Source organism: Crocodylus porosus, unplaced genomic scaffold (genome assembly GCF_001723895.1).
Source record: "Crocodylus porosus isolate Cpor-Errol unplaced genomic scaffold, CroPor_comp1, whole genome shotgun sequence".
NCBI lineage: Eukaryota > Metazoa > Chordata > Crocodylia > Crocodylidae > Crocodylus > Crocodylus porosus.
In genome coordinates this window covers 12,360,201-12,387,105 of record NW_017728915.1, presented here as the reverse complement: position 1 = coordinate 12,387,105, position 26,905 = coordinate 12,360,201, and the positions used below count along the sequence as shown (strand labels likewise).

The 26,905-nt window shown below is 36.5% G+C and overlaps 1 protein-coding gene across 6 annotated transcripts in view; it reads left to right on the top strand.

Moving 5' to 3' along the window:
- FTO (FTO, alpha-ketoglutarate dependent dioxygenase) overlaps nucleotides 1-26,905 on the top strand; it is a 423,074-nt gene that overhangs the window by 139,415 nt on the left and 256,754 nt on the right. For 5 of the 6 annotated variants that reach the window (XR_002101228.1, XM_019535707.1, XM_019535708.1 and 2 more), the window contains exons 5-7: nucleotides 3,817-3,896; nucleotides 5,938-6,081; nucleotides 14,197-14,316. Coding sequence is in view for 5 of the 6 variants with exons in the window: in XM_019535707.1 (XP_019391252.1) it covers nucleotides 3,817-3,896; nucleotides 5,938-6,081; nucleotides 14,197-14,316 (344 nt within the window). In the remaining variant the exon portion in view is untranslated. Of the gene's footprint in view, nucleotides 1-3,816; nucleotides 3,897-5,937; nucleotides 6,082-14,196; nucleotides 14,317-25,585; nucleotides 25,743-26,905 lie in introns of all 6 variants that reach the window. The other variant, XM_019535711.1, reaches the window with a different exon arrangement.

Below are 26,905 nucleotides of genomic sequence, written 5' to 3'. Positions count from 1 at the left end.
GGAGTGACCAGGAATAATGGTCACAAGCTGGCAGAGGGTAGGTTTAGGTTAGATATCAGGAGGCGCTACTTCACAGTCAGGGCGGCTAGGTCTGGAACCAGCTTCCAAGAGAAGTGGTGCAGGCTCCTACCCTGGGGGTGTTTAAGAGGAGGTTGGATGCACATCTTGCTGGGGTCGTTTGACCCCAGTATTCTTTCCTGCCATGGCAGGAGGTCGGACTAGATGATCTGTTCAGGTCCCTTCCGACCCTAGAAACAATGAAACTATGAAATTAAAATGGTTCATTCCACAAATGTTATATACTAGTGATATTTAAGTAGCTTGTCAGTGGAATTATACAAAGTTATGTGGATATCCAGTTACGGGGTGGTTTGGTTTTGTTTTTCTCCCTTTTATGGTTGTGCATTATGTCCTCATGTTTTCTTCTGTTGTAGAACAACAGAAAAGTTAAAGGATAAAATCACCCACCTGTGTTTTTCCTGATATCCGTTATACTGAAACTTTTATAAAATCCAGTACAAGAAGAAAGCTTGTTTTTCCTTAGATTAAATGCATGTAATAAATCATATCCAGCTAAATTATTATTATTCATCATGCACATGTCAATTTGAGAACTTCAGAGTTCTTACAAAGTATAGTAAAAGTTTCAAAGCACATTTGTTTTCATTAATGGAGAAGGAGTAGCATATTAAGCTTCTACACACGGTGCATGCTACTATACACTAGGACATTGGATTTTATAAAATATGATCAGAAAAAATGCTCATGACCTAAATTTTCAAAAGTGACTAAGGAAACTCATTTTTCTGGGGGTATGCAAATTTGACACCATGAATGTGCTTCATATTTATGTGGTGGTGTGATGTTCCTTGATACTTTCAAACATCACATTGTCTTGATGGTTATTCAAGCTGATATCTTAGCTCAGTAGTTGTAATTGAAAATGTAGGCCTTTTCTTATTGAAAATAGCCCTTTCTTACACAGCTGAAAACCAGAGCCCTATTCCATCTTCCTTCTGCTGTGATCATCTTGCAGCTCTCTAGCTGTGGTCCCATCTTTTCATTTTGCTGGATGATCACTATGCCTTTCACATTTCAGTTATCTTGCAGTATTAGCAGTGGTGACTTACAGAACTACCTTTCAACTCTGATCTGACTTAAAGACTGTTGTGCATCTCTGATTCTTTCAGATGCATCATCCCAGATGTCTTGCTGCTAGCTCAAGCGTAGCAGGACAAAACCAGTACTTTTCATCATCTTAACTCCCTCCCCTTCCCTGCCTGCCTTCTTCATTGCTATTGAAAATAGCACTTTCTACTTTCTCGTACCTTGCTTGCTTATTACCTTGGGGTAATTTTTACTTCCAGCTCTTTCCCTCACATTCAGCTAACCTTACGCTATTTTAACAGCAACTTGCTCACCGTGTTTCTATTCATACTTCTGCTATCTCCTGTTTTTATTGCTCTAACTTGCATCTCCTTGATTTGTTGTTTCACATCTTGAAAAAGCAGTAGCCAAAACTGTCTTCCTTAGGTGTCTCACTCTTGCCCACCCAATCAAGTCTAGAATTTTTGTTCTTCCTTCCCTCCCAGGCTTTTTCCTAGGTTTTTATCTGTTCTTGTTCTCTTACTGCTTATCCACCTCCAGCTTTCTTACTCTGTGTTGGTCAACACTTCCTTCATTTTCTCTGACTGTCTTTTTTGGGTCTTCTTTAATTGTTGAAATGAGAGCTCATCACATTGGTGCATTAGGCTTATTCCATTTGTTTATTTTAAGTGCTTCTATAAACCTATTTTGCAGGGTCCAAACATTTCAAAATCAAAACCAATCTGATCTATAGGAATTCATAAAGAGTTCTAAATTATTTAAAAAAATATTTATTATACAATTTTTGTTCTATGGGAAATTTTAAAAGTATTTTTCCAGAATCATTTAAAAATGGTAATTCTCTTCAGGACAAGAATTCTGATGTTCACCCAACTATGGTTATTACTTATGTTAAACAAGTTGCAATATTTCTGGCTTGTCTTTTCTAGCCTTAGATATATTTTGTAAAACTTCTCTTATGGGGCATAGGAGGGAAGCCTCTTCTTTCTTATAAACTGAGAAATGTGAGAGAGAATTGAGTGATAGTCACTAGCAGACAGCAAATGCAGAATCTCATTGTATCACCCTTACAAGTTTCTAAAGCATGACTGCATTTTATCTCTCCCCTCTGGAGTATTTTAAGCTCCCTGACCCTGCTTTCCCCCTCCCCCCACCTCCAGATGAACAACCTTCCCCCTTTTCCCACCCCAACTTACTAAAAATAGCCTGGTGCCAAAGGGTATGGGGGGAGGAAAAATGCAGCCCTAAGGCTGGGGCTCTGGCCAGTGGCTGGGCTTTTGCTGCTTGCTGGGCTACACTGGAAACTGTACAGCAGTTCAGTTTAATCTGTCTCGCCAGACCCAATCTAAGTTAGACTACCTCTGAGGTAGGGTTAATTTAGAGTGGGTCAGTCATTTTTAGAATGATCTAACCTTCATGAACTTGTGTACAATTAGCACTTAGATTGACCTCACTAGGGATCTAAGGGTGCAGGCAGAAGTTACAATTTTTGCCTGATCTGGCCACAGACAGCATTTTTTTAGCTGTGACCAGACAAGTACACAGCTCCAGACAGCTTAAAAAATGGTGGATTGGTTGAAAATCTGATCCTTCATTGGATGAAGTATCAGATAAAGACATTTCAAAATGTAGCCTCTTTTGTAACTTGTGTCTGCCAGAGCTTCCAATATCTTACTGTTTTACAAAGGAGGAGGAGGGGAAAGGAAGTGAAGGGAGTTCAGTCAGGGTGGTTTTTGGCCCCCTGGAGGGTGGGGCAGGTATATTGGAGCCTCCCTAAGGTGTGGAGGCTTCAGTTCACCCAGACCACCCTTCAATACCAGCTGGGGAGCCCCAAGAATGAACTGCCTGTGCTGCCCTTTACCCCCTCCCGTTCTGAAAACAGTGAGCACTGGCTGACAGCTGTGGCCATTGCTAAGGGAACCTGGCTGGCAACTAGACTGCCCACCCCCCTGGAGCCAACAGTGAACTTCTGTTTGTTCTGGGATAACGCTATAACTCAGAAAGCTTTGCAGAAATTGTTCTGAGTTACAGCTGAGAGCTGCACTTCTGTCTGCACTCTAAGCGTAAGGTCTGCACCTGGGAGAATTAAGTTAGATCGGGTGAAAATTTTGAATGTGATCTCACCTCCCCAAATGTCTGTACCTAGCCTTAATGTGTGTTTGCCATTTTTTTTCTATCTTCTTACCTTCCTCTTTTAAGCACTTGAGATCTACAAGTGAAGATAAATATAAAAGATCCAAGGCTATGGACAAATGTAATTTTAGCTTGTTTAAGAGAGGTCAGGGGAGCTGCTGCTCAGCATCATGCATTAGCTGTTATGTGTGCATAGTACCTGTACTGATATCAGTTAACTATATTGCCCAACTTCATTCTTAAATAAAGCAGGATTAAAGTTGGAGAAATTTTCCTACACTTGCATTTGCATAGAATCATGTAGACTTAACAGTTGGATTGTAAAAGCTTATTTTCAGTATCTTTTGATATACTTTTGATACTTATTCAGTATCTTTTGATAGTTATTATATCTGTCTGTACCCAGAGGAGTAATATTATTTAAAAGCTATGTGTTATAAAACAAGGTTCTTTATTTTCTATTCAAAATATGTGGTGTACATTATCTTGCACTTAAATATGGCAGGGATAAATTTTCTCTTTAATATAGTTTTCTCCATAGAGAGAAATTGATTGTATTTTGCAATCTATCCCCAGATGATCTCAATATGACACATCAGCACTGTGTGTTGGCTGGCTGGCCACCTCGGTTCAGCTCTACTCACAGAGTGGCAGAGGTGAGTAGGAGGGAGAAACCTGTTTTGCTTTTTGCTCCTTGGTACTATTAGTAGTGCCAGACATTGTGAATATAGGATCACAGTGTTGTTTTAAACTATGATTCACAGTTTTACTGATGACTTAGACTTTTCCAGGGAACTTTATGTGCTATACTTGAGTCTAGTCCTGAAAGATGTCTCATTGATTTTTTTTATGGGACTAGGTACACTTTCTTTGTTTATGAGCAAAGAAGTTTGAGATTATGCCTACCTAACCTCTCCAACAACTTCTGTACTATATTTCACCAACTTGTTAAATACATGCAAAAAATTTTAATCACATTAAAAAAAAAATTTAATCTTTGTTTACCTTTGGCTACCTCAGCTCCAATATAAGGGTTGTTTTAGTAACAGAGGTGGGAGGGAGATATGTTCAAAATGCATCCCCAGGAGGCAGAGCAACTGAGTGTAGCCATGAGACTGTTTTTAGTTGGAGCCAACAATTCCTCTAGGACTGGACATGAAAATAGAGAGGTGGCACAAAGCCCGTAGTCTGAACTTTGCCCTGACATACCACGGCCCATTCACAGGAAAAGTGTTAGTAGGTGCTCTTTATTAGCTTTAATTCTTTAGCTACTCCTAACTGTCATAACTGTATGAATTTAAAGGAGCATAGAGATATTTTATTTATCACTGTGAGTGTGGATTTTATTTATTTTTTTAATTTTGTCTGTTGTTATCAGACATTTTCTTTCTATAGTAAGCAAAAAGAAAGGGATTGAGGGAGAAAAAATAGATTATGTACTGAAACAATTATTTAAAAAAATAATTTTTGTTTGTCGTAGCAAGGCAAAAAGGCATTATTATTGCATGTGTGTGTATGAGAGAGCAAGAAGTATGCAAATTAGTGTTGATTAATTTTTCCCTGTTAGCTCGTATTTGTAGTTATTGTAGAGAAAATTAGTGATGAAACTAGTAAATAGAGTTGATATTTATATATAAAAACATATATAAACCAGAAAATAAAGAATTACAACTTAAACATGATATCTTAATATTTCTTACTTTAAGCAATTGGTGGTCTAAAGATATGTCTGATTTCTCAGTCATGTTGGAGCATTACATCTTTCAAAACAAACCCTGGCGATTAGAGCTGAGCTTTGGTATAAAACTGTAACACAATGTGCATTATACTGCATGTGTGAAGAAAACGGTTCTTTATTTTCCTTTACAGAAAAAATGAGCTCTCTGACCTAGTACTCCCACCACTGTGTTGTTCTGACATTAAAATGCACATTTATTGCCACAATTTGAAAAGCTTCCCCTTTAGATGTTTGTACTTTTGTTTTTATAAACCTTTGTGACCTCATATTGTATAGTAGGGAAGTTCTAATACAAAGAATTATGAGACCAGGGGGTCTCTATTCAAGGCTATTCCTGGGGATCTAGCTAAAGTTATAAATATTTAACTGAAAATAATTATGATGTAGACATATCCTTTTCTTTTGTGTCACAAGGATATTTACATGTTCCTTCAGCACTGAGGGAAGTTATGTTCATAAAAAAACAAATTAAAGAGGTAACAATCAAACCTATACAGTTCTTGTTTTCTCCATTTAATATATTCCCTTTTCACGCTCTGTGTGGAATTCATATTCCATCTTAATAGAATCATGTACTAGAGAGGATGTGATCAATTGTTAAATGCTCTAGAAGACTAATCTGTTTGTCAAGGGGGAGGAGGAAAAAGAATATTGGCCATTTTCAAAAGTCTTTGATTGTTTTAGCTTACAGATTTTTATCACAATGATTAATTTCCCCCCAAATCTTTACTTTTGAGACTTAACTGTATCTTTTAATGAGTTATACTTTTTAAAATATAAATGGTATTGATGTTGTGGGGTATAACAAATATAAGATTTCTTACTTTGTTTCTCTTGCTGTATAAAAAATGTTTATTGTGATTCAGTGGCTGACACTGAAAATTATTTTCTGTTTGCATTAAACATTACTGCTTCCAAATGACCTATAAATTTATATTTTTTTCATTTTGCTTTTACAGTGCTCAAGAGGGACCCTGGAGTACATTTTTAGGCAGTGTGAGACAGCACTGCAGAATTTACAAGCTGAATCTGAATCAGTGGCTTTATCTTTGAAATCACTGGAAGTCACGATTGTAAAGGAAGTAGAAGGAATTCATAATGAGGTGAGGGGCAGGTTTACAGTGGAAGCCCTGCAGACTAGGTGAAGCCTTATTTCTTGATGTGGGAAGCAGGTGTGGTGCTAACATGAATGGAAGTTAAGGCTATTCAACAACTTGCAGAATGTCATACTAAACTCTTTGAGTATCATTGACTCTTGTTTTTGGGTGTGTCGATTGGGATAAATGTAAAGTTGGTGCTCTTTGTTCTGAGTAGGAGGACTTTTTCACTTGGATCCCTCTGCTGGTTAATTCAAAGAATAACTTGAGCCAGATCAGTCTCATTGTGCCCAATTTTATTAATTTCTCCTTTTCTGTTCTACTCTACTAAAAAGGAGAAAATAGCTAAATTAAAGAAAAAGAGCAAGTCTGACATTTGCATGTTTAGCTGTTTCTCAAACAATGAAGTAGCATCCTGTCATTTCCAAAAAGACCCATGTGATCACAGTGATGGGAGAGAGAATCTACTTTACAGTTTTCTTTAATAAGAAAAGGTGTAAGAAATCTATTTCTTAGGAATAATAATAATATAGCTCAGATTCCTGATCCCGTGTGGAGGATCCTGCAGGTGAATAGCTGCATGTGTTTGGAATCTGAAATCCAAAGAGCTCTGAAAAGTTGTTTGTTCAGGTTAAGCACCTTAGCAAATGCACATATTTAGCAAAACAATGTGGATTCTACCTGTTAAGATGGATAGAAAATAGCAGTGCCCTGTTTAGAGAGAAATACAAAATATAGTGGTATCTTTGAAAATGTTATTCTAATACTCTTTGTCAGTGGGAAGAGTTGCAATATGACACACATCATTAGGCCTTTTTAGGAAATTGGCAAAAGTTTGCACTCTTTTTGTGAAAATGGCAGTTCCTTCTGAGAAGCTGAGTTAAACTTTCATAAAATTACATCTGAAAACTGCCACAAAGAATACTGTCCACAGTGTTTTTTAAGGTCTTCAAAATGACAGACTGACATGTTTGTTGTTTTGCTGTCCAAAGAGCTGTCTTTGGTTGCAACTTCTGATGATTTTGACACACGACATGAGTAGTGAACATTATAGGAAAAATAGGTAATGCTTCATAGTTAATATAAAACAATATAACATTATTTTACCAATTTGTGCTTTCATTTTCAGTGGTACCTCACAGTGCTGTTGTATTCATAGATTTTAAAGTAGTCAGGATTTCTACTGGTGTAACGGGGTTTGTTTGACCCACTGGGACAAGCATGGTGTTTAATTTTCACATACAGTATAGTGATGTATTTACAACAGTCTTCGAGGATTTGTTTTTTAAAGTTCATACAACAGAATATGTATTTACTGAGTAATAGAACAAACTCACAATCTTCATGAAACTTTGAGGAACAAGTATTTGGCTACTGTGGCACATTTGACAAAAATGGCAAAATAATCTCTTTTCTCTTAGTTTTAATCCAAACAGTTTTTGGCCTATTTTAAAGCTGGCTAGTATTTGCAGTGCTGTACAAAATATTAATTGTGCTTAGGAGTAAGACTGTAGACATACGTTGTTTGCATAGCTAGGCCTGTTCAGAGCCAGCCTAAATTTGCACAGCTTTTTTAAAAGATGTATACTATTTACATCATGTGGGGGATCTGGGCCTTTGCATTTACCTAGGTAATATTGCTTTGTGTTGTTTCCTGTTACACATATGATATATGCTGTATCCTGTATATACTATGTATACACTGTAGCAGAATTTTCTGGTTAGCCTATATGCATTGCACACTTAAGAGTCAATAAACATTGGATCCATATTCCACATGAAAAGAGGATAACCACCCGCCCTCTTTCATAATTTTCAAGGTCATCCCTTTATTCAAGGGATTAATTCCATATGTCAGAGTACTATTTTAGACATTGTTCTTTTTACCACACAAGTAGGCAAGTTATCTGTGGTTACATTGTGGTAGATACACTTTTTTTTGTTGCTTATCAAAGTTAACTGGAAACATAGATGTTTGAGAGAATAATACAAGCCTTTTCTTTTGCAAATAGAAACTTCTTCACTTTTTATACTAGATATGAGTGGATTTCTGCAGTTTCCTGGCCCAGCACAACATGTAGGTTGTTACAATGTAAGATGTGTATAGGAAAAAAACACAACTCTGTCCCCATGTATCTTTGCTAATGGGCAGTTTACTTGCTGGTTACTTGCTAGGCCTCCCCAGAAGAATTGTAACTTCATCTCTGTTATGGGTATGACTTGAATTGATTTTAAAATCCATATATGCTACTTGAATTATTTCTGATTCACAGGAGTAATGTTGCCTTGTTTTACTTTTAAATACTACTGTAAAGCAGTACTTTAGAGACAATAGTTTAAATAGCAATTACTAGCTTTTAGGACTTTTTCTAAATTTTCTCTTTATATTGATGACACTTATCAATACTAGATATCAGATGACAGTAACTCAGATGAAGTCATCATGGAGCTCTTAGGCACTAGAGATATATATCTTACAGCTGAACATATAGGCTTACACTCATTGCTAAAATTAAATCATTGCATTGAATATCTTGATACAAGATCCCACTGTTAGAGAAAATGCAGTGTTAACCTTAGGTTGCATCTCTGATGGATAATGTAGTAGATGTTAGATTTCTTTGGACTTGAAGTTCCCTGGGTGTCATAGTGCCTTTCATTAAAATAGATTCTAGGTCTGTATTTCGCGTTATTGCAAAGTACATTGTGACTTGGATTTGTCCACACAACCATTTTACTCCCAGCATGTAGCTTAGAATTATAAATAATGGCACCCTCAATTAGGAGTATCTGCTGATGATTTTTCAAAGCAGTACATAGGGAAGTCTGTCTTAACTCCAGAACAAATAGTACGGTGACAAGTGTATCTGTGAGCAACGTATAATATTGAGAATAGAAGTAATTACCTGAACAATTGTGGGATATAGTATCCTAACAGTAATGCATAGTGTTACAGATTGAATTAAGTCATCCCTTTAAGCAAACAGGTGATTGTTTGGTCAGTAGTAATTTATACTGAAATAAATGGCCTGGCAGAGCTGACTGAGTGCTGAGTTGTTCACCATACTGACGTAGCTCTTGACTTCCAAAAGTATGTACAACTACTCAGTGCATCTAAAATGGAGCTGTAAGAGAACTGGGGAAAAGCCACTGTTAAGTAAATACCTTTTGGGGGGCGGGGAAAGAAAAACCAACAATATTGCCAGGCAGATTATTTAAACAATAATGGATATAATATTCTAAAAACTTATACCAACGTACAGTCTCACCCTTTCTCCCCTACCCCCATCTTTTGCATTTCAGATGAGCACAGAAATTCCATTGTTTTGAGTGATCTGGAGCTACAATAACAGGTTTTTGTTAGGGTGAGATGATTTCAGAATTGCTTTGAGGGCTTGCTGGATTGGGCAGAGAGTGGGAGCAGTCCCACAGATTTTTTTTGTGATCAGAGGTTTTTTTTAGGATCAGGCCCCATATGAAAAGCATTTCGGAAGAATGCACATGAGTACTTAAATTGACATAATCAAAGGTATTGGCTTCACTTATTTTTGGTTTAGTCCTTTGATTAGAAGATTTGAAGTTAAGGTTGAATTCTTTGATCTAACTCTAGTCAGGGTGCAGTTACTCTTGCATATCTCAGATCCTTCCCAATGGCAAAAGTAGTTTGAGTTTAGCTCTCAGTGTATTGTGATGTAAAAAAAAGCCTCAGCTAGCTAAATTGAAAGAGTTTATTGTTGTTAAACTCTCAGGTCACTGCTGAGAAGCCTGGTGATGTACACAGCAAAAGGAAGGTTAATGCGTGTTTTAGCACATCACAGTGAAATGACAGCACAGTTGGTGGCTGGCTAGTACAAAAGAGAGAAAATATAGATCACCTACATAGATGGCATTTAATAACCAATCCCTTTAAATAATTGACTGAGGAGCCACTAGCTCACAAAATGTCAAATGGTGCTGTTGGCCTTTTACTACCCACTATTGACTATAAACCTAAAATTGGCCTTAAATCATTGTTTAAAGGACAACCTGAAGATGAGTTGATGTTAGACATATGAGGTCTCATTCTGATCTCATTTTTATTGGTGGAAATCATCAATGAAAACACTCATCAAAATAAGTTCTAAAGTATTCTCTCTCTCTCTCTCTCTCTATATATATATATATCTCTATCTATCTATCTCTATATATAGATATATATACATACACTAAATGGCAAACAGGAAAAATATATATTTTGCCTGTTTGCCATTTAATTACCCACAGTGCTTGGGTCTCCAATGTAAAACTGATGTTAGAGAAAGTAGCCAAAGATGAAGCACAGCAACTGTTAACCTGAGTTCAGATCTTGATTTGTGAATAGTCTCCTCCCTCAACTAATCCAGATAGATCTAGAATGGCTGGCTCTTTGTTTCTATTTCTCTTGAAATACTGAGACTTAAAATGAATTCCTTCTCTAGGAATGGTTGTATTCATCTGTTTGCCTTATTTATTCACTTTATTCTAGGGTCTTTTATAAACATAATGATTTATATAACAGGTCTTGCTGTTGTACTGCATATATTTGCCTCTACTTCATTTAAACCTGTCTGAGTCTGATACTTTTTTGTTCTGCTATGCATTCTGCTATTCATAGAAAGGGCAGGAAGTAGGAAGGTAAGTTGAGATATCTCTGTAACTTTGTTTGATCCAAGAATAGATGGTAAAGAGGTGCTTTATTTTAATAAAGGGAAGAAAAGGAGAGGCTTGGAATATAAAATGTAGGGGCTTCTGGAAAGCAGCCAGTAGTTATCTGTCTCTGGTTTTTCTCCATGATTATGGATGTGAGGTGATGTGAACTATTATGTATTAAGGAAGAAAAAGGGGTTTTCATTCACAGGATTCCAAAACCTGGTCTGTTTACAAAAAAGGTTTTTCTTTTACAAAAACAAAATATTTTATATCTAGCTAGGCAAAGGCATAAAGATGTAATGTGTGTGTCACACTGACTACCTTTGCAGTCAGTCTCCTGGCCATTGGTTCCTGTGTTGGAAACCAAATAATGCTGCATGCCTGGACTGTTTCACCAAGATCATGTGTCAGGCAGCTTGATGACTAACTTAGTGGGTAAAACAATGATTGACTTTTAACCCTTTTTTAACTCTATAGAGAGGCTAAGTTGAGACATGAGACGAAATGAATTCGGGACTCAGTTTGAGAGCTCTTGTGAACAGTAGTCCACATCATTAAATAAACACATATGTCACAATTTGGCATGGTTGGTACACTGAGCTCTAAAGAGACATGTTATTCCTGCACAAAATTAACTAGTTTACTACTAAACTTTATCTCAAACCTAGAGAACACAGCACTTCTAGGTCATAAGCCACTAAGCACTGTGGAGCTACTTGCAACATTCATGCTGGGAGAGTAAATGTGAGGCCTCAATTTCCATTACTGCCAAGAAGCATCTAAAATGTAACCAAGGTGCCAAGATTTAAATGAGATTGAATTTACATAGATCAAGCAGACAAATCAATATAATTAGTCAAAATTCAGATTGACTAAATTCACATTCTTGTCACAATGGGCCATATTGTAACATCGATTTTTTTTTTAAGCAGAACTCTTCATTGATTAATGGCCCTCTATGATTTATTTCCTGAAACATTATGGTTGCCACGCTTTATAGGTTACAGCCTTTTTATTGAAAGAGGCCAGCAAGAAATAAAAGCCCACATATGTACACAACCCTGGGCTGAATTTTCAGAGGTGTTGGGCACAAAGTGTTTAAAGTCAGTGAAAGCTGTAGAAGCTCAACACACCTGAAAATTAATCCCAGAGAAGCTTGACAAAATAAGTCTTGACGCTTCATATATGGCTAATTCTGTAAGAGCAATAAACTTCACTTGAACTTTATTAAGAAAGACGTGTTGTTAAACCTGTATACTAAGGAAATCTGAGCTAGGCTTGCAGCTTTCCTCTCAAAACATTTAAGATTTACTTCTGTTAACTAATGTCTTCTAATCCTGTTGATGTCTTTTTTCTCCAATAGAGTTATTTTAATATTGTCTGTATAGTTTTGTTGTTTAAACAGCTTTTATTGAAATCAGTTACACATATCAAAGCAATAGCACCAATGAAAACACTTTCAGACTTCTCTTTATCCTTGGAGAAAGGTGTTCTTAGGTGAAGTCTTTAAACCATTTTCATTATTGTTTCCTTTACAAGTACCCTTTGCTTGCCACACAGTTCAGTAGTGGAAAACAAAACAAAAATTCTTTGTGGTAACAGGTGAAGATTAAAGTGGTTTTGAGTCTGTGAAACATAACTACCATAACAAAGATAAATACAAAATTCTAAATGACTAGGACTGTAAATCACTATAAAAATGTGATTTACAGAGTAGATGAATGGAAGGACTAAGCTTGAAAATTTATGAGTAGGCTATGTGGTCTTCACATTTTATAACTATGATGTTGTTCTCCTAAAGGTAATGTGCAAGTATGATATTTAAGAACAACCCATTGCAGGCAGGTTTTCTGTTTTCTGTTGTAATGCGTCAAAGGTGCAAGGTTATATAGCATGCAACTTAGCTGTTTTTTCCCCTTTCGGATAAAGATTTCTTGTGGTTTGTCAGACCCTCTAATGTCTGATATCACTGGTGTTAGAACTGTTCCGGAAACTCTGCTAGTGACACTACATTTGTATTTTGCTACAACATGGCTTTATAAGTGTATCATGAAAATGCTTTAATTATTGTGAACAGAAATGTGCCTAGCAAATCGAAAGAAAAAAAAGCTTAAATTCTCAAGTTTAACAAAAAAAATTCTTTAAAGAATTTCAAATTCACTTTTGATACGGAAATGTTCTCTTATCTGACTTCCTCAAGGCTGCCTGCATGATCCATTATAGTTTTATGGTACTGGATTTGCTAACGTAAGAGTCAGAAAAGTATCCAAAATGTGTGACTTCAGTGATGCAGTAAGCGGAGAGGTTTCTTTTTAACTCAAGCTATGTGCGTTCTTCTGCACAGCTGCTATAAGAAGTTGGGGGCTTGTTTTATGTGAATGAAGATCTAATAGAAGGGAGCAAACTCATCCACTCACTGCAGCAGTAAATGATAGACCCCCTAAGTCAGGGAAATTGGATTTAGGAATAATGTATTTTATTTTAGATCTCTTTCAAATACAGTGCAGCTAAGTACTGATCCAGTTTTTGTTCATGTCTTTGAAATGATCTTGTGGTCTCAGTTCAGGTATCTATATCATGAAAACCACCAACACAAGAAGCAGGCTTGAATAAACAGTCTTCCTCTGGTAATTTATCAAAACAGCTAATGTGAGAGCTTAGGGACAGGAATTACACATAACCTAGTATAAGTGATCAGAAACTGGTTCAAATCTGTAACACAACAGAAGTTCAGTGCACATAAACTGCTTTTAAAATGCCTCAAACTAGTTTAAGATAAATCTAGGTGGATGTCATATCAGACTTAACTGATTTAGGTTAAATTGGTTTATTGAACTTCTGTCCCAGATCCCCTCCAGATTCAAGTTCAGTCCTCTAGCATACCAGGATGCTTTGCACCTCCCCTGCAAAATCCCCCTCACAGGGTGAGCAAGCTGCCTTGACCCAAGCTGTCTGCTCCAGCTGAGCAGGCAGGTGTGCTCTAGGACCCCCTGGCTTCTTGCCTGAGGCCCTGCAGGCATGTGGCTATCTGTACTTGGCCATAAAGTCTAACAAGAACTGGACTAGTTTCTCACCTGTAATGGGTGTCACAATATCTCATGGTTTATGCCTTTGCAATCTCTGCTGTACCTGTTCAGAGGTAAAGGTGTCTAGTGTTGTCAGATGATTTTTCTTCATAATTGAGAGAGGCTTAATCCAAAATCAAGTAGAGTCAGTCTATGGTTTTGTATTGACTTTTGGTGATCTTTGGCTCAGACCGTAAATTCACATGCAAAAATATAAAAAGCTGCAGTGTATATACATAAAATTACATTTGGAGGCCGTTTGTTATTGCAAAAACTCTCATTTTCCTTGTCCTATAAGTAGCAACACAAATATGAACAGATTTGCAGTAATTCCAAATAATAAACACAGATTATTTATGTTATTGCCTATATATATTCTGTTTTTCAGGTTGAATTTGAATGGCTTAGGCAGTTTTGGTTTCAGGGCAAACGCTATAGGAAGTGCACTGATTGGTGGTTTGAACCTATGGCTAAACTGGAAGAATTTTGGAAAAAGATGGAGATTATGGTAAGTACCAATATCAATAATTAGATTCTAAAAGTTTTAGAATAATTCTGCAGACACATTGTTAGCTCTGCACACATTGCAAGCATGCAGTAGAATCAGGCTTTACATTTTCAGCATTTCTGGATTTTATATAATGCCAGTCCTTTCTCTTTTGACTATCAAAGCAAGAAAAGAAATAATAAACCACAATGAGCAAAACTTAAAAAAAAAAAAAAAAGGTAAAGATTTACTTGTCATCTGTTTGTAGTACTGTAAAATATATGGTTACCATACTGGGATATTACAGCACACTGTCTAGCAGTGTGTCCTCACTGGGAGTTTTCAGCACCGTCCCCATCATTCTGCCAGTGAGAGCAAGAGTGCTTGGGGAGATATCAGAGGTTAAATGATCTGGAGGTTAAAACAGCTATATGCAATCTACACCAGCGCATGCTGTGGCTAGCACCATTTGCACCAACAGCTGGGCAAATACAAAGCTAACTAGTATCTTAAACAATATTAGTTATGTGACTAAGATCCCTGTATCCTCCTTTTAAATAGATATCCCTATCTTTATCTACACTGGGGATTTGTCAACCATTTGTGTAACTATTGATGTTACACATCAATAGTTGACTCATTTGCGGCAGTCACATGTACTTAGGAGGAGACCCTGTTTTTGAAATATAACTGTCCATTTTGAGAATAGTTTTTTCCTTTACCAGCAACAGCAGATGCAGCATAAATGGGTATCTCAAACTGAGAAGTTTTTGCTTGCTGGAACTTGTTCTATATTGAAAGGTTTTCTTGAAACAGCAAGCATCTCAAACTTGAACTACTGGTGTAGTTACATCAGTGCAGTCTGCTTGTGGAAGCTTTTAGCAATATGCTATTATTGCATTTTCATTGGTATAGCTTATTCCAGACCCCTAAGCAAAAGAAACTCTACTGGCAGAAACATCTTCTTGCTGATATAATTGCATCTATAGTAGGGGCTTTTGTCTGCTCAGCTGTGTTGGTTACAGATCGTGTCTCATTGCATTCCTGACCAAACAGAGCTGTGCTGGCAAGAAACTGTAGTATAGATAAAAACCCTGAACATCTGTTGAAGTAGCTGATTGATTTTAATAGTATTGAATTTGGGTCTATCCTTGAGAGATTTGAAATCCCAATGACTCATTTGCAGCAGTCACATGTACTTAGGAGGAGACCCTGTGTTTGAAATATAACTTTCCATTTTGAGAATAGTTTCTTCCTTTACCAGCAACAGCAGATACAGCATAAATGGGTTTCTCAACCTGAGAAGTTTTTGCTTGCTGGAACTTGTTCTATATTGAAAGGTTTTCTTGAAACATCAAGCAACTCAAGCTTGAAAAACTGCAGAAAACTGGAATTTAGATGTTTGCAACATTAGGTACTATGAAAAATCAGCGAACCTTGGACTTAAATCTTTTCCTTTTTTTTTTTTTTTTATAATTAGTTTATTTTTAATGCATTTATGTCTCATTTTTATTTCCCACATGCATACACAGTCCACTAGTGTTTTTGTATCTTAAATAACTTATCGTTTAAAAAAAAAAAAGTTTTTTTCAGTTTGTTTTTCTTTCCAATAACAATCTATCTCCAAGACTTAATGAGGCAGAGGCAAGGACATTTGATTATTGTTTTATATCCATTGTGTGTTGAGAACATGGAAAAACAGCAAACTCAGGAATCCTCAAGGGCTGGGTTTTCTGCAATTGGTGTGACATTACCATGTGTCTCTAATTAGAACCATGGTGGCGTCAGTGTATCTCCTTTCAACAGGCCTCAGGATGATATTTATCAGCAAACCAAAGGTTTGGGCCAAGACAGAAGCTGCTTCTAATTTAAATTTTAAAAATTGTTTTAATGTTTTATGACTCCTAACACATTAATTGCAATTAATTTCAGCTGTTGAAGGAGACAGAAGAGGATGTTACTGAGAATGTCTATTGTTTTGTTGAATCTATACATAAATTTGGTGTGTACTGTATTTGGGACCCAGAGGCAGCCTTTTCTCACTTTTGTTCTGTTTCTACTATGTTTTCCACATTCTACATAAATCAACAGTAGGGGACACTGTTGAGCTGCAGTTTTAATACAAGGGCTGTACAAGACTTGAGAAAATACACAGAAATGTAGCATTAACATCAAGAATTATCCCTGTTGCTTCAAGTTAGCTGTAATCTCTAAGATTCCATAACACAGGAAATCAATTGTGGGTTAACAAATTCAACAGCAATTTAACATAAAAAGTGCAGCGTTTTGATGCATGTTTGGCTTCTGTAGAATAAGTTAAATAAAAAAAAGCATTTATGAAGGTATCTTCTGGCCTGCATTCAATGTATATTTTCCAAATTAAAATAATTTTAGTTGGATTTATTTAAAAAAAAATTTACTGTGTAACTTAGAAATTGTGTAGCTTGTTGCTATTAATCTTGTGTCAGAAGTTGTTTAGATTCTTTAAAAAGGAAATATTTTTAAGAAGCAGTGTGTTTTCCTTTACTTACCTCTGTACAACCCTTGTCATAAGTTTTACGTGTATGCATGTAAGATTTTACATAAGTAGGTCTCAGGGTCCTTGCTTTTATTTTCCTGTTTAATGGCTTAACTAATATTATAAAAAATCCCCAAACCCCTGTCTGCCCCCTCTCTCCGTAAACTGTTTCTGTTAACTGTAATTGGCCTAGTGCACAGGAAAATATAATACTTCAAAAAGTTTAACCCAATGTCTCCAGACCTCAGGGCTATATTTAATATTTTTATACATTATAGCAAGCGTACAGTTTTATCATGATGCTTATTCCTGGCATTTCTTTCCCCGAGGATAGTTTTACTCAGAGCTCACTCTTGTGATGTAAATGTTAAACCTTTCATTTGAATGACATTCTGATAAAACATCACATTTCCCCATAACATTACCTCATGAATTTATGGACCATTAAATCTGAGGCAGTTTAGCCAACCATCCCTCCCTTCTTTCCCCCTTAAAAATATGAAGGCTATTCAAATGTTTGTATTTTATTTTTAAAAAGTCATCCAAGATTAACACATTATCATGTGCAACATCAGGGTAAATGCTCACAGAATTCAAAGAGAGAGTTACCATTTGAAAGGGACTGTACAAGCTTTGCTTTCTGGGTAAAGAGAAGTCTGAAAAGCTGAAATCTCATGTGATGTGAAGAAGTCTTGCTATAGCTGTTCTGAGATTCAGTGGAGAGACAATTTGTCTCTCAGGGTCTGATATCATGCAAACCTCGCAAACTGACATTTATTTTACCTATAAAAATGTTTAACACCCTGCCAAAGCAGGAAGAATTGTGGAAATCCTATGACTTTTTATTTTTATTCTGTTGTAAATTTGGTGAAACAAAACATAGTGCAATGGAATGTTTTTGCTTTTGAAATGGAAATAAAGAGACTACTTATGATTTTATGTTTGAATGACAAATCTTAAAGGTTTTTTTTTAATGTATCCAGTGTTCCTTTTAAAAATGAAGACACTACTAGTGTTGTATGGTATGAATTGTATTTCCTGCTTTGACAGTCCATTTAGCAACATAGCAATGTATTTATATGGCAGTTGGCCTTAATAACCTTTATTGACTTTAGTGGGTAAGAGCCAAGACTGGGATTATTAAAGTGTATCAGTTTCATTGCAGTATAAAATCACAACATATATAATTATGTTAGGTAGGCTAGGCTCCATTTAATCCCACCCATTTATGTAAGAATTTGGCAAAGGGGAAAAAATCATGGTACTAAAACATACAGAAATATATAAACAACTGCAAGCTCTAGTTAATAACACAACTATCTGCCTGCTATAAAAGATTTCACTTGTAAGAATGAAGCATATAGAAGTAAAATGTAAGTTTTTGGAATATAATTACTAATACTGTAGTTTAAATTCAAGTGATTTAATAATCTGTTACACTGTTTTCATATCCTAAAATAGCTAATAGTTATTAAGTATAACATATCATTCTTTTATTTTTTAAATGCACTATCAATACAGAAATGTACACATTTTATGTGATTATAATCAGCAAGGTGTCATTCCATTCTATCTGATATCTTTAAGCACAACGGTTTCCTCTTGGGGTTCCTTCTTGTAGCTATGTAGCTAAGTGTGATGCTTGTTACTACTGTTATCCTCAATAGAATCCTTTTTATCAATCTCAAATTGATATAAGAAAGTAAGGCTGTATGCTTGTTAAATTATTTTTTTTTCTTTTTGAGTTCTGTTTCATTATTTTCTACCACTGCTGCATATGAACATAAGAAAGTTTCTCTTATGAGCCACTGTTCACAGAGACTTAAAGTTTGGTGGTAACACTTCAGTCTAAGCTGAAACTTAACATACATTACCTCAGCCTAATGCAATAATATATTTTTGCATTCTTTCTTAATAAAAAAAAAAGCTGTAAATGTCCAGCTATATCACCAAGTATAACAGTGCAAAAATAATCATAATGATCTATAAGGCAAAGAATGAATATTTTAAAAATAAATCCTCCTGTTTTTCAGAAACTGACATTTTTAAACAGCTAACATATTTAAGAAATTTGTTAAAAAAAAAAGACTAGTGAATATTTGTTCATAGCTTGGAGAAATACGCAGGGCTATTGAAATTATAAGATTCTGGCTGTTAACTGTAAAAATTCAGTTATTTCTGAGCTGAGATTTAAATTTCATCCTTAACTTTCCCATTGTCCATAGATATCACAGTTTTCATGGTCCTTTATTGGACGGCTGGGTGATCATATTTGCCTAATGAGCTGTGAAATATAGGTACAACATGGGCACTCAAAGGACCAAATTTCAGCCATATCTTCTGAATTTCTGGACTCTTCTTATCTGTTTATGCCAGACTCTTTAAAAAAAGATTTTTATACGGTGTTTTTTTATGTAGACCAAGAGCAAAACATTCTTAGAAAAATATCTTTAATTTCAAAACCACCAGCCCTTAAAGATTCTCTTTCCTTTTGTCTCCCACAAATTTATTTGACCCCAATATTTTCACCCTTCAGAAAAGAAGGTTCTGTATTGTTTACTGTAGAATCACTAGCAAACATTTAAAAAATTGTTGTGTATTACATCTTCCTGAAAATATATTTACAATTCTGAGAGAATTCAGACTTAAGCCTCCAAAACAAAATGTGTGCTGAAAGCACAAAGGACTGTTTATGATTCTCTTTGAAGTGTTTTTGCAACAGGATAAGGAAAATTTTAGAAACTGTCTGATAGTGTTCAGGGTAAATACTTAAACCCCTTTAGAGAATTTCACACACAGATACTGTGCAGCAGAAAAAAGGATACTTATGTTTCCTAAAGCTGCTACAGCCTACAGCTTTGTACTTAAAGACAGAGGTGTTGAATAGAATTCTACTGAGGATACATCCAGTGACAATATCTACAGGAACATCAGAGCAAACCACTGAATAGCACTTTCTGTTTTTAACCCTTACATGAGCTAGTTGAGATCTGAGCTGTGTTTGAATGAAGTACTCTTAACATTTCTATTATATAACATTTCTATTATAAACTAGGAATGTTAAACAGAGCTTCCTTGCAACTCATAACATACTGAAAAAACAGCTCTTGAAAACATTAAGGTTGTAACAAACTGTCATAACCCAATAAGCTCAAAGTTACAATATACTATCCCAGCTCAGGGGAAATAAGATTTGCTTTTACAAATGTGTAGGGAAAGCATGTGTGGAGGTTCCCCTTCAACTTTGAATAAATAGACTTTTCTTGGTTTGTGTAATAATCTCAGTGTTGATTTAAATAAAATATTTGTCTTTATCTATATTTTATATACAGTCATGCATGCATTTTATAGAATATATAAAATATATATGTATATAAAGCATGGGGAAAGAGAGATGTGATGTGGGTTAAGTTAATGGTAAGACTGTGGCACAAAGTACAGAAGTCCCCCAGTCTGTCTCACAATTGATTTCATATAGGTTGATCTCTGTTTTTGTATTGTGCACCATAGACTTTTGGGGGTCCTGCTGGCACAGGAATCTGTCCACACAGATCAGTTTGCATATTCTAAGCCATCACGTTTGTGCATATGCCTTGCCTATCCATGCGTGCTTGTATAAATACATATCAATTTATTTTTTAACAAACTGTTTATGAAGTATGCTAGGCTTCAAACTGAAGAGAGTACACAATGATGTAACTAATATATGGTATGTTTTGGTGTTTGATATTACTCTATCAAAGTCATGGGAATCACATCACTGACTTTAATAGGAGCAGAATCAGGCCTTCATTGTAAGATTAATGTGGTTTATTAAGATGTATAACGTTGGAAACTGCAAATATCTTGATCACATATCAAAGTGTAATAAATTATTTACTTTTGATTTAGTTATTTATATATTTACCTACTTGGGCTTAAGATTTCCTTTTTTGTGGTAGTATTGTCACTTTTAATAGTTTGGTTTCTGATTGGAAATTTCATATTATGCTTTAAGAAGGACAACATTATGAATAAATTGCCACCTGCTGGGAATAGTAAAATATTAGCATGTTAAAATATCTTCTAGCTTTTGATGAAAAAGATTAACAAATACATGGTTGACCATTCATAATTAGGCCAGTTATTCGGTTTATTCTCCACAACACTTAAAATATGTGGCTACTAGTTCTGGGTTAGATGGGAACAGGATGAATAAAATATATCACAAAGCTTCTGTTTTATTTTCACTCACTCTTAACATTTAGAAGTATGTCTATGTGTGTGCATATAAAAATACAAATATGCTAAAAGATGAGATACTGGGTTGAAACTTAATATTCCTGGTTTCTTGCAGGAGTAACTTTTATTATGACTAAGTAATAAACTAAGGGATTTCTGGTTTATAAGGGACATGATGTCAAATGGCAGTATGACAAAAGTGTCAACATTTAAGCTGCTGTAATTATTCTACAGTACAACTAATATTTGTAAAGCACAATTCTCCTGTTACTTCATTTTAGTGACTTTATAAGAACTTTGTCATATGTGTTGTCATTCCTGTGCTAGTTGCTAAGGCTAGCTAGAAATTCCTACAGCCTAGGTAGATGTAGAACTACATTTTTGTCTTCCTTTTAAATATGTGTATGTAAGCAAATGAAGTGATGCTTTTTTAGCAGTTACTGATTCTAGCCACTGGGGCATCTGTTATTTTGTTTGGTCACCAATCCTTTCGCTAATTGGAAGATATTAGGTGAAAAAACTTGTTTTGCATCTATCATCATTCATCTCTTATAAAGAAAATCACAAATTTCATTTTACAGACAGGAAGACAGAAGCTCAGACTAATTCAATGCCTTTGCATGCAAGGTACTGTGATTTGATGCGTTAGGTTTGAGAATGGGAGTCAGGATTTCTGGGTTCTTTTAATTCTAGTTTTGTCACTAAATTCTGCCTAACTAGAGCAAATAACTTAAGCTCAGTTTTTCAAAACCATATGCTCCACTCATAACATCTGTGCCTAAAATAGAATACCCCATTTAAAAAAATTACTATAACTGAAAAGATGCAAATATCTTGTGTGTGCGTGTGTGTGTATGTGTATATATGTGGGTGTGTGTGTGTATACACACACACACAGACACATACCGATACAGAGAAAATCATTCTTAAAGAAATAGCTATTTACATATTGACTTACCAGTGAAAGAAAAGTTGGGGCTTAATGGAGCTTTGTATGGATGCAAGAATTTTCATTGCATGTATCCAATTGAAAAATCAAGACATAGATAAGTTCTACCTCAAAGGGACAGCGTTCCACCCGTGTGAATCCAATTGCAGGAGCTTAGCCTGTTTAGCACACTCTGATCATCCACCTTATGAAATCCAGGGATCCATTTCAATTTCCAGTCCAGGCTCTTATGAGTTTTTGGGCGAGTCTTTTCATTTCTTTTGCTTAGTGCACACTTCCGTTTAGTAATCCTGAAGCTGTAGTCACAATAAAATGCAGCTTATCTATTTAATGTTTACCATGCTGCAGCAGGAAAATAATTATTGGCTTTTCTCAAATGTCTCTACTTAACATCAGGTTTTGGCAGTCCTCCTTGGACTGCCAGTGAGTCTGAACTCTAAATAATTCTCACAGTAGAAGCTTTTTTATTTAAAGTTTAAGCATAACAAATCTTCTTAATTTGTTTCTATGTAATTATGTGATTGTTTATCACAATTGGACTAAACAGTGTCCCTTTTCTCATAGTACTCAATTTGAATCTTTGTAAAATAATAATAGAGTGAATTAACGAGTAGTCACAATGAACCAAATTCAGACCTGATCAAGAATCATGTCTCTAGAGTTATGCCATTGGATATGACCTAGTGTATAGTGTGTGTTGGTATTCAGCAAAATGTGGTTATTGGTTAAAGGGAAATGTGACAGTTTGTGTAACTCAGATGCCTGTAATAGGTATTATTATCAATAGCTTACATGACACACATATACATATTTATATTTAATAGCAATACTCAGTGTTGATATTTTTGGTGTTTCACAAATCCCTGTTTGGGAGCTAACAACACGTTACTGCAAAGAGAGGTAGGGGTCTTAAATTTGATAAGTGATTTGCAGTAATCTCACCTAGTAATTCAGTGATGGAATCAAATAGTATTTGTGCATTGCACTGCTCATAGCCATTAAACGTCATTTTCTGTCCAACTTCACATTTGTATTGGTTAAAATAGCAGCTCATAAGCTGCAAGCACTATGGTATCAGGCTATTATAGTTTATACCTGTGCACAAAAGAAAAAGTTTTACAGTGATAGGCAATGTCAGTGGAGAAGGGTTTGCATGGTAATTATTTTCATGTTAGTTGGTGAAAGCAGTGTATGCTGAGGCTTTTTACCCAAAATGCTATCTATACAATGGTCTCGGTTGTGGGTTCTGGAGTTACCAAATGCATCAGTGGCAGAACACCTTCTTGAAAGCCTGTCCCAGGTACAGATTCATACTTTCTGGGTACAGCTATATGTGCACTTTACTGGAGAGTTAGCTAATTAGTTCCACAGTAAAGCTCCACAGTCTACATGTGCAGAGTGTAGCATCACAGTCTACATTAGGGTACAATAAGCTAATTAACTCCACTATAAGGTAGTCCTGTTAGGGACAGAATTGTGTTATGGTGGGGTCATTTAGTGCTCTGAAAAACATGTGTGAACACTGGCCGTAAGCTGCACCCAGTCAGCCCACCCAGTTGACGGCTTCCTCTGCCCAAGCTCAAACTGATGTTGTCCCAGGCGCGTGTGTAGACATTGCACCTGGGAGCAGTTCACTCTGGCTTTAACTGCTCCGGAATTTATTGCATTACATTAAGGTCACATGGAGATGTACCCTCTGTGTGCCAGACATCCCTTCATAAGGGGAAGAACCAAAATAATGGCAGCACTTCTCTGCTGTATGTACCCCCTTGGGAACAGTGGACCAAAATACAAAGACTGTAAGTAAGTGTAGAAATTATATGTAACTTCATAGATAGGAGCACAAGGAATGCTGATTCTATCTTAGTCTGAGGCTTTAGGGTTTAAAAACATGCAGTGATGGTGAGGATGATAATATTTTTCACTAGATATAGTCCTTCCCTGTTGACTCTTACACAGTATTTTCATTAGCACAGCAGCACAATAATTGGCTCAGTCTCTCATTGGAATTACAGTAAAGCCAGGCTCCACTCTACTGTAATTTTATTTATTGAAGATATTTAAAAAAAAAAAAAAGGAAGAAACAACCTAAACCTTGGCCACTGTTTAACTTCAAGTGGTTCATGTATTCATAATATAAAATCTGTGTGTGTCTCTGTGTGTAAATATTTGTCAACACTAGAACTTGTAATTCCTCCAAGGAACTGTCACTCAAAAATCTTATGATAATATCTTGTATGAAGCTTGTTAAAAATGGATGTTGAGAAAGCACATGCTGAAAAGTCATCAGATTTTATTTAAATATTTGTTTAAAAAACTAGGCTAGGGATTTCTCTACTGTTTAAAAACAATGAAACAGCTGTTTTCTCAATTCTTTTTTTCTTCTGCTTTTCATCTTTTAGATTTTCTTGTTAAATATACAGTACTATAATTGAATCACAGCATTAGATGGCTTTTCCCAACAAAACAGCAGATTTGAATTCTTAGCTGCTAGTTTCAAAAGTAAAATATAGAGAGAGCACAAAGACAAAAATTGAGCACATAGATGTATAATCCCAAAGGAATAAACTGAGTTTTGCTAGACAAGCTGAAAGCTGATTAAAATATTTCTCATCCTTTGGGTATGCAACAGCTTTTGATGATGGAAAGTGTATTAATATTCAGTTTAGTTGCTTGTCGACACTTCAGACAGGTCCCAGGAAAGAATCTGAAATTGACCAGGTTTTCTTGCTGTTCCAGAAACCTTTGAGACTCAGAGCAGCACCCTTCTACCAGCAGAGGCAAAGATAATCATTTTGTTATTTAGCTACTTTTAAAATTTTACAAGAAAAGTACTTTTTGACATTTTGAAGGATTGAAAGATTTAAAGCATTGCTTAGCAATGTTGAACTCATTAGGTGCAGCAAAGGAAAAAGACCCATCTTAATTAGCAGACAACAATGTTGTTGTTAACTATTTCATTTAAAACTTGTTTGAGCTTTTTACAGAATCCAGCAGTAATACCAGAGGCAGAATTTAAGACCCTAAGTTATACAATAATTGCAATAGGAACACTAAGAAGTGTGGGGTTTCTGGGTACTATTTTCTCAACTGAGGCTCTTCCCTTTTCTTTCTTTCTCACTTTTCTTGAAGGGAATATAAACAGCTGCTTTAGCAGCTAATACTTGTTCTGGTCTTTTGCAGGAAGGTTGTTGTGGGGGTGTTGGCTTCTTTTTCCATCCCCAGTGGTGGGAAATGTACAGTATCTCTATAAAACATGTAATGTGCTGCATGAGGTGCCTTTAGGATGGCTCCAGTGCTAAATATTTCTTGCAGTAGGTGAAAGTGCATGGCTTAATTAGCTTAGTTAACCTAATTAAGTGCTGATTTCTTTTTGTGCAACAGCCTAACGTATAATTCATTTATAAACTATATTTCATAGTTGTGGGCTGCGACGAGGCTAGGTGAATCTTACAGGTTTTTGTGGTGTGTTTGAAAAAGGTGAAAGTCACCAGTATCATATTGCAAATGGACATACTTTTAAAGGAAGATATCTTCTACCAAGGATGTATTGTGGATTTTAATAGTCATGATCTAAAGCAATTTAAGGCTTCATTTTTTAGGTTCGCCAAACACAGAAGTCCAGTCACCCCTACCTCCAACTTCTGTTTTCTTTGTTTGGAGAGAACTTTCACAGATCTTGCTTTTCCTCTGTGCTGAGAAGGGCCAGCTGATCTGATGGCATTTTCTTCTCTTCCTGTACTTGTTTATGTGAAGAAGGTAGACAGTCACAACATTGTTATAAGGATTAGGGGTATGTGAAGTGGACCCTATTCGATTTGGATTAGGCCTGAATCTGGGACAGTGATTTGATTCATTGATTCAGATCACTGTCTCTGATTCAATTCGGCCGAATCCAAATCTGAAGATTCAGTACTGATTAGGAGAATCACTGATTCTCCATATACGCAGCTTTAAATGTTTTTTCTACATACCTTGAGGTACCAGCATGGCTTGTGAATGCTGCAATGCTGGGGTGGATGGAGTGTCCCACAGGAGTGCGGGGGGGCTCCACACGTGCTCAGTGGTGAACCCAGAAGTGGACTGGAAGTATTTCTGGTCCACTTCAGGGTCTGGGGAGCATGCTGGGGGACTCTCTCACACCCCCATTCCCGGCTCGGCGATTGGCTGTGGAAAGACCCCAGGTGCCCCTCCCAGACTCAGAAGGCACCAGTCGCCGAGCCGGAAGGGCATGGGGGAGCCACCTGCATGCTCCCCGGTGTACCTGAAAGTGGACCAGAAGGGCTTTTGGTCCACTTCTGGGTCTGCTGCTGAGCTCACTGGGGACCCCACTGCGCTCCTGTGGGACACTTCATCCACCCCAGCATTGAAGCATTCATGAGCCACCTGGTACCTAGAGGTGTGTAGAAAAAAACATTTAAAGCTGTGTCTATGTCTGAATCGCCGAATCTTTCTAATCAGTTTGGAGGGTTGTAGTTCGATTCAGAGAGATTAAAGGGCTCACTGATTCGTTTCAGATTCAGAGATTCAGCGATTCAGCCACCAAGTCAGGTAGAATCTCCACCAAATCAAATCCAGGACAGAAGCTTTGTACATCCCTAATAAGGAAGTGCATTTCCTCCCCCTACAATTACTTTTGGAGGGACTGGATGTAATTACATCCGCTGGTCTGGATGATCTCCACCCCAGAGTGCTGAGGGAAGTAGCTGAGATCATTGCGGGACCCCTGGCACGGCTTTATGAGCACTCATGGTGCTCTGGTGTGGTGCCAGAGGACTGGACGGGGGCCAACGTGGTTCCCATCTTCAAAAAGGGGAGGAAGGAGGACACAGGAAACTATAGGCCAGTTAGTCTTACCTCAATCCTGAGTAAGCTTTTTGAGAGAATTATTCTGGCACATGTCCACAAGGGGCCAGCAGGGG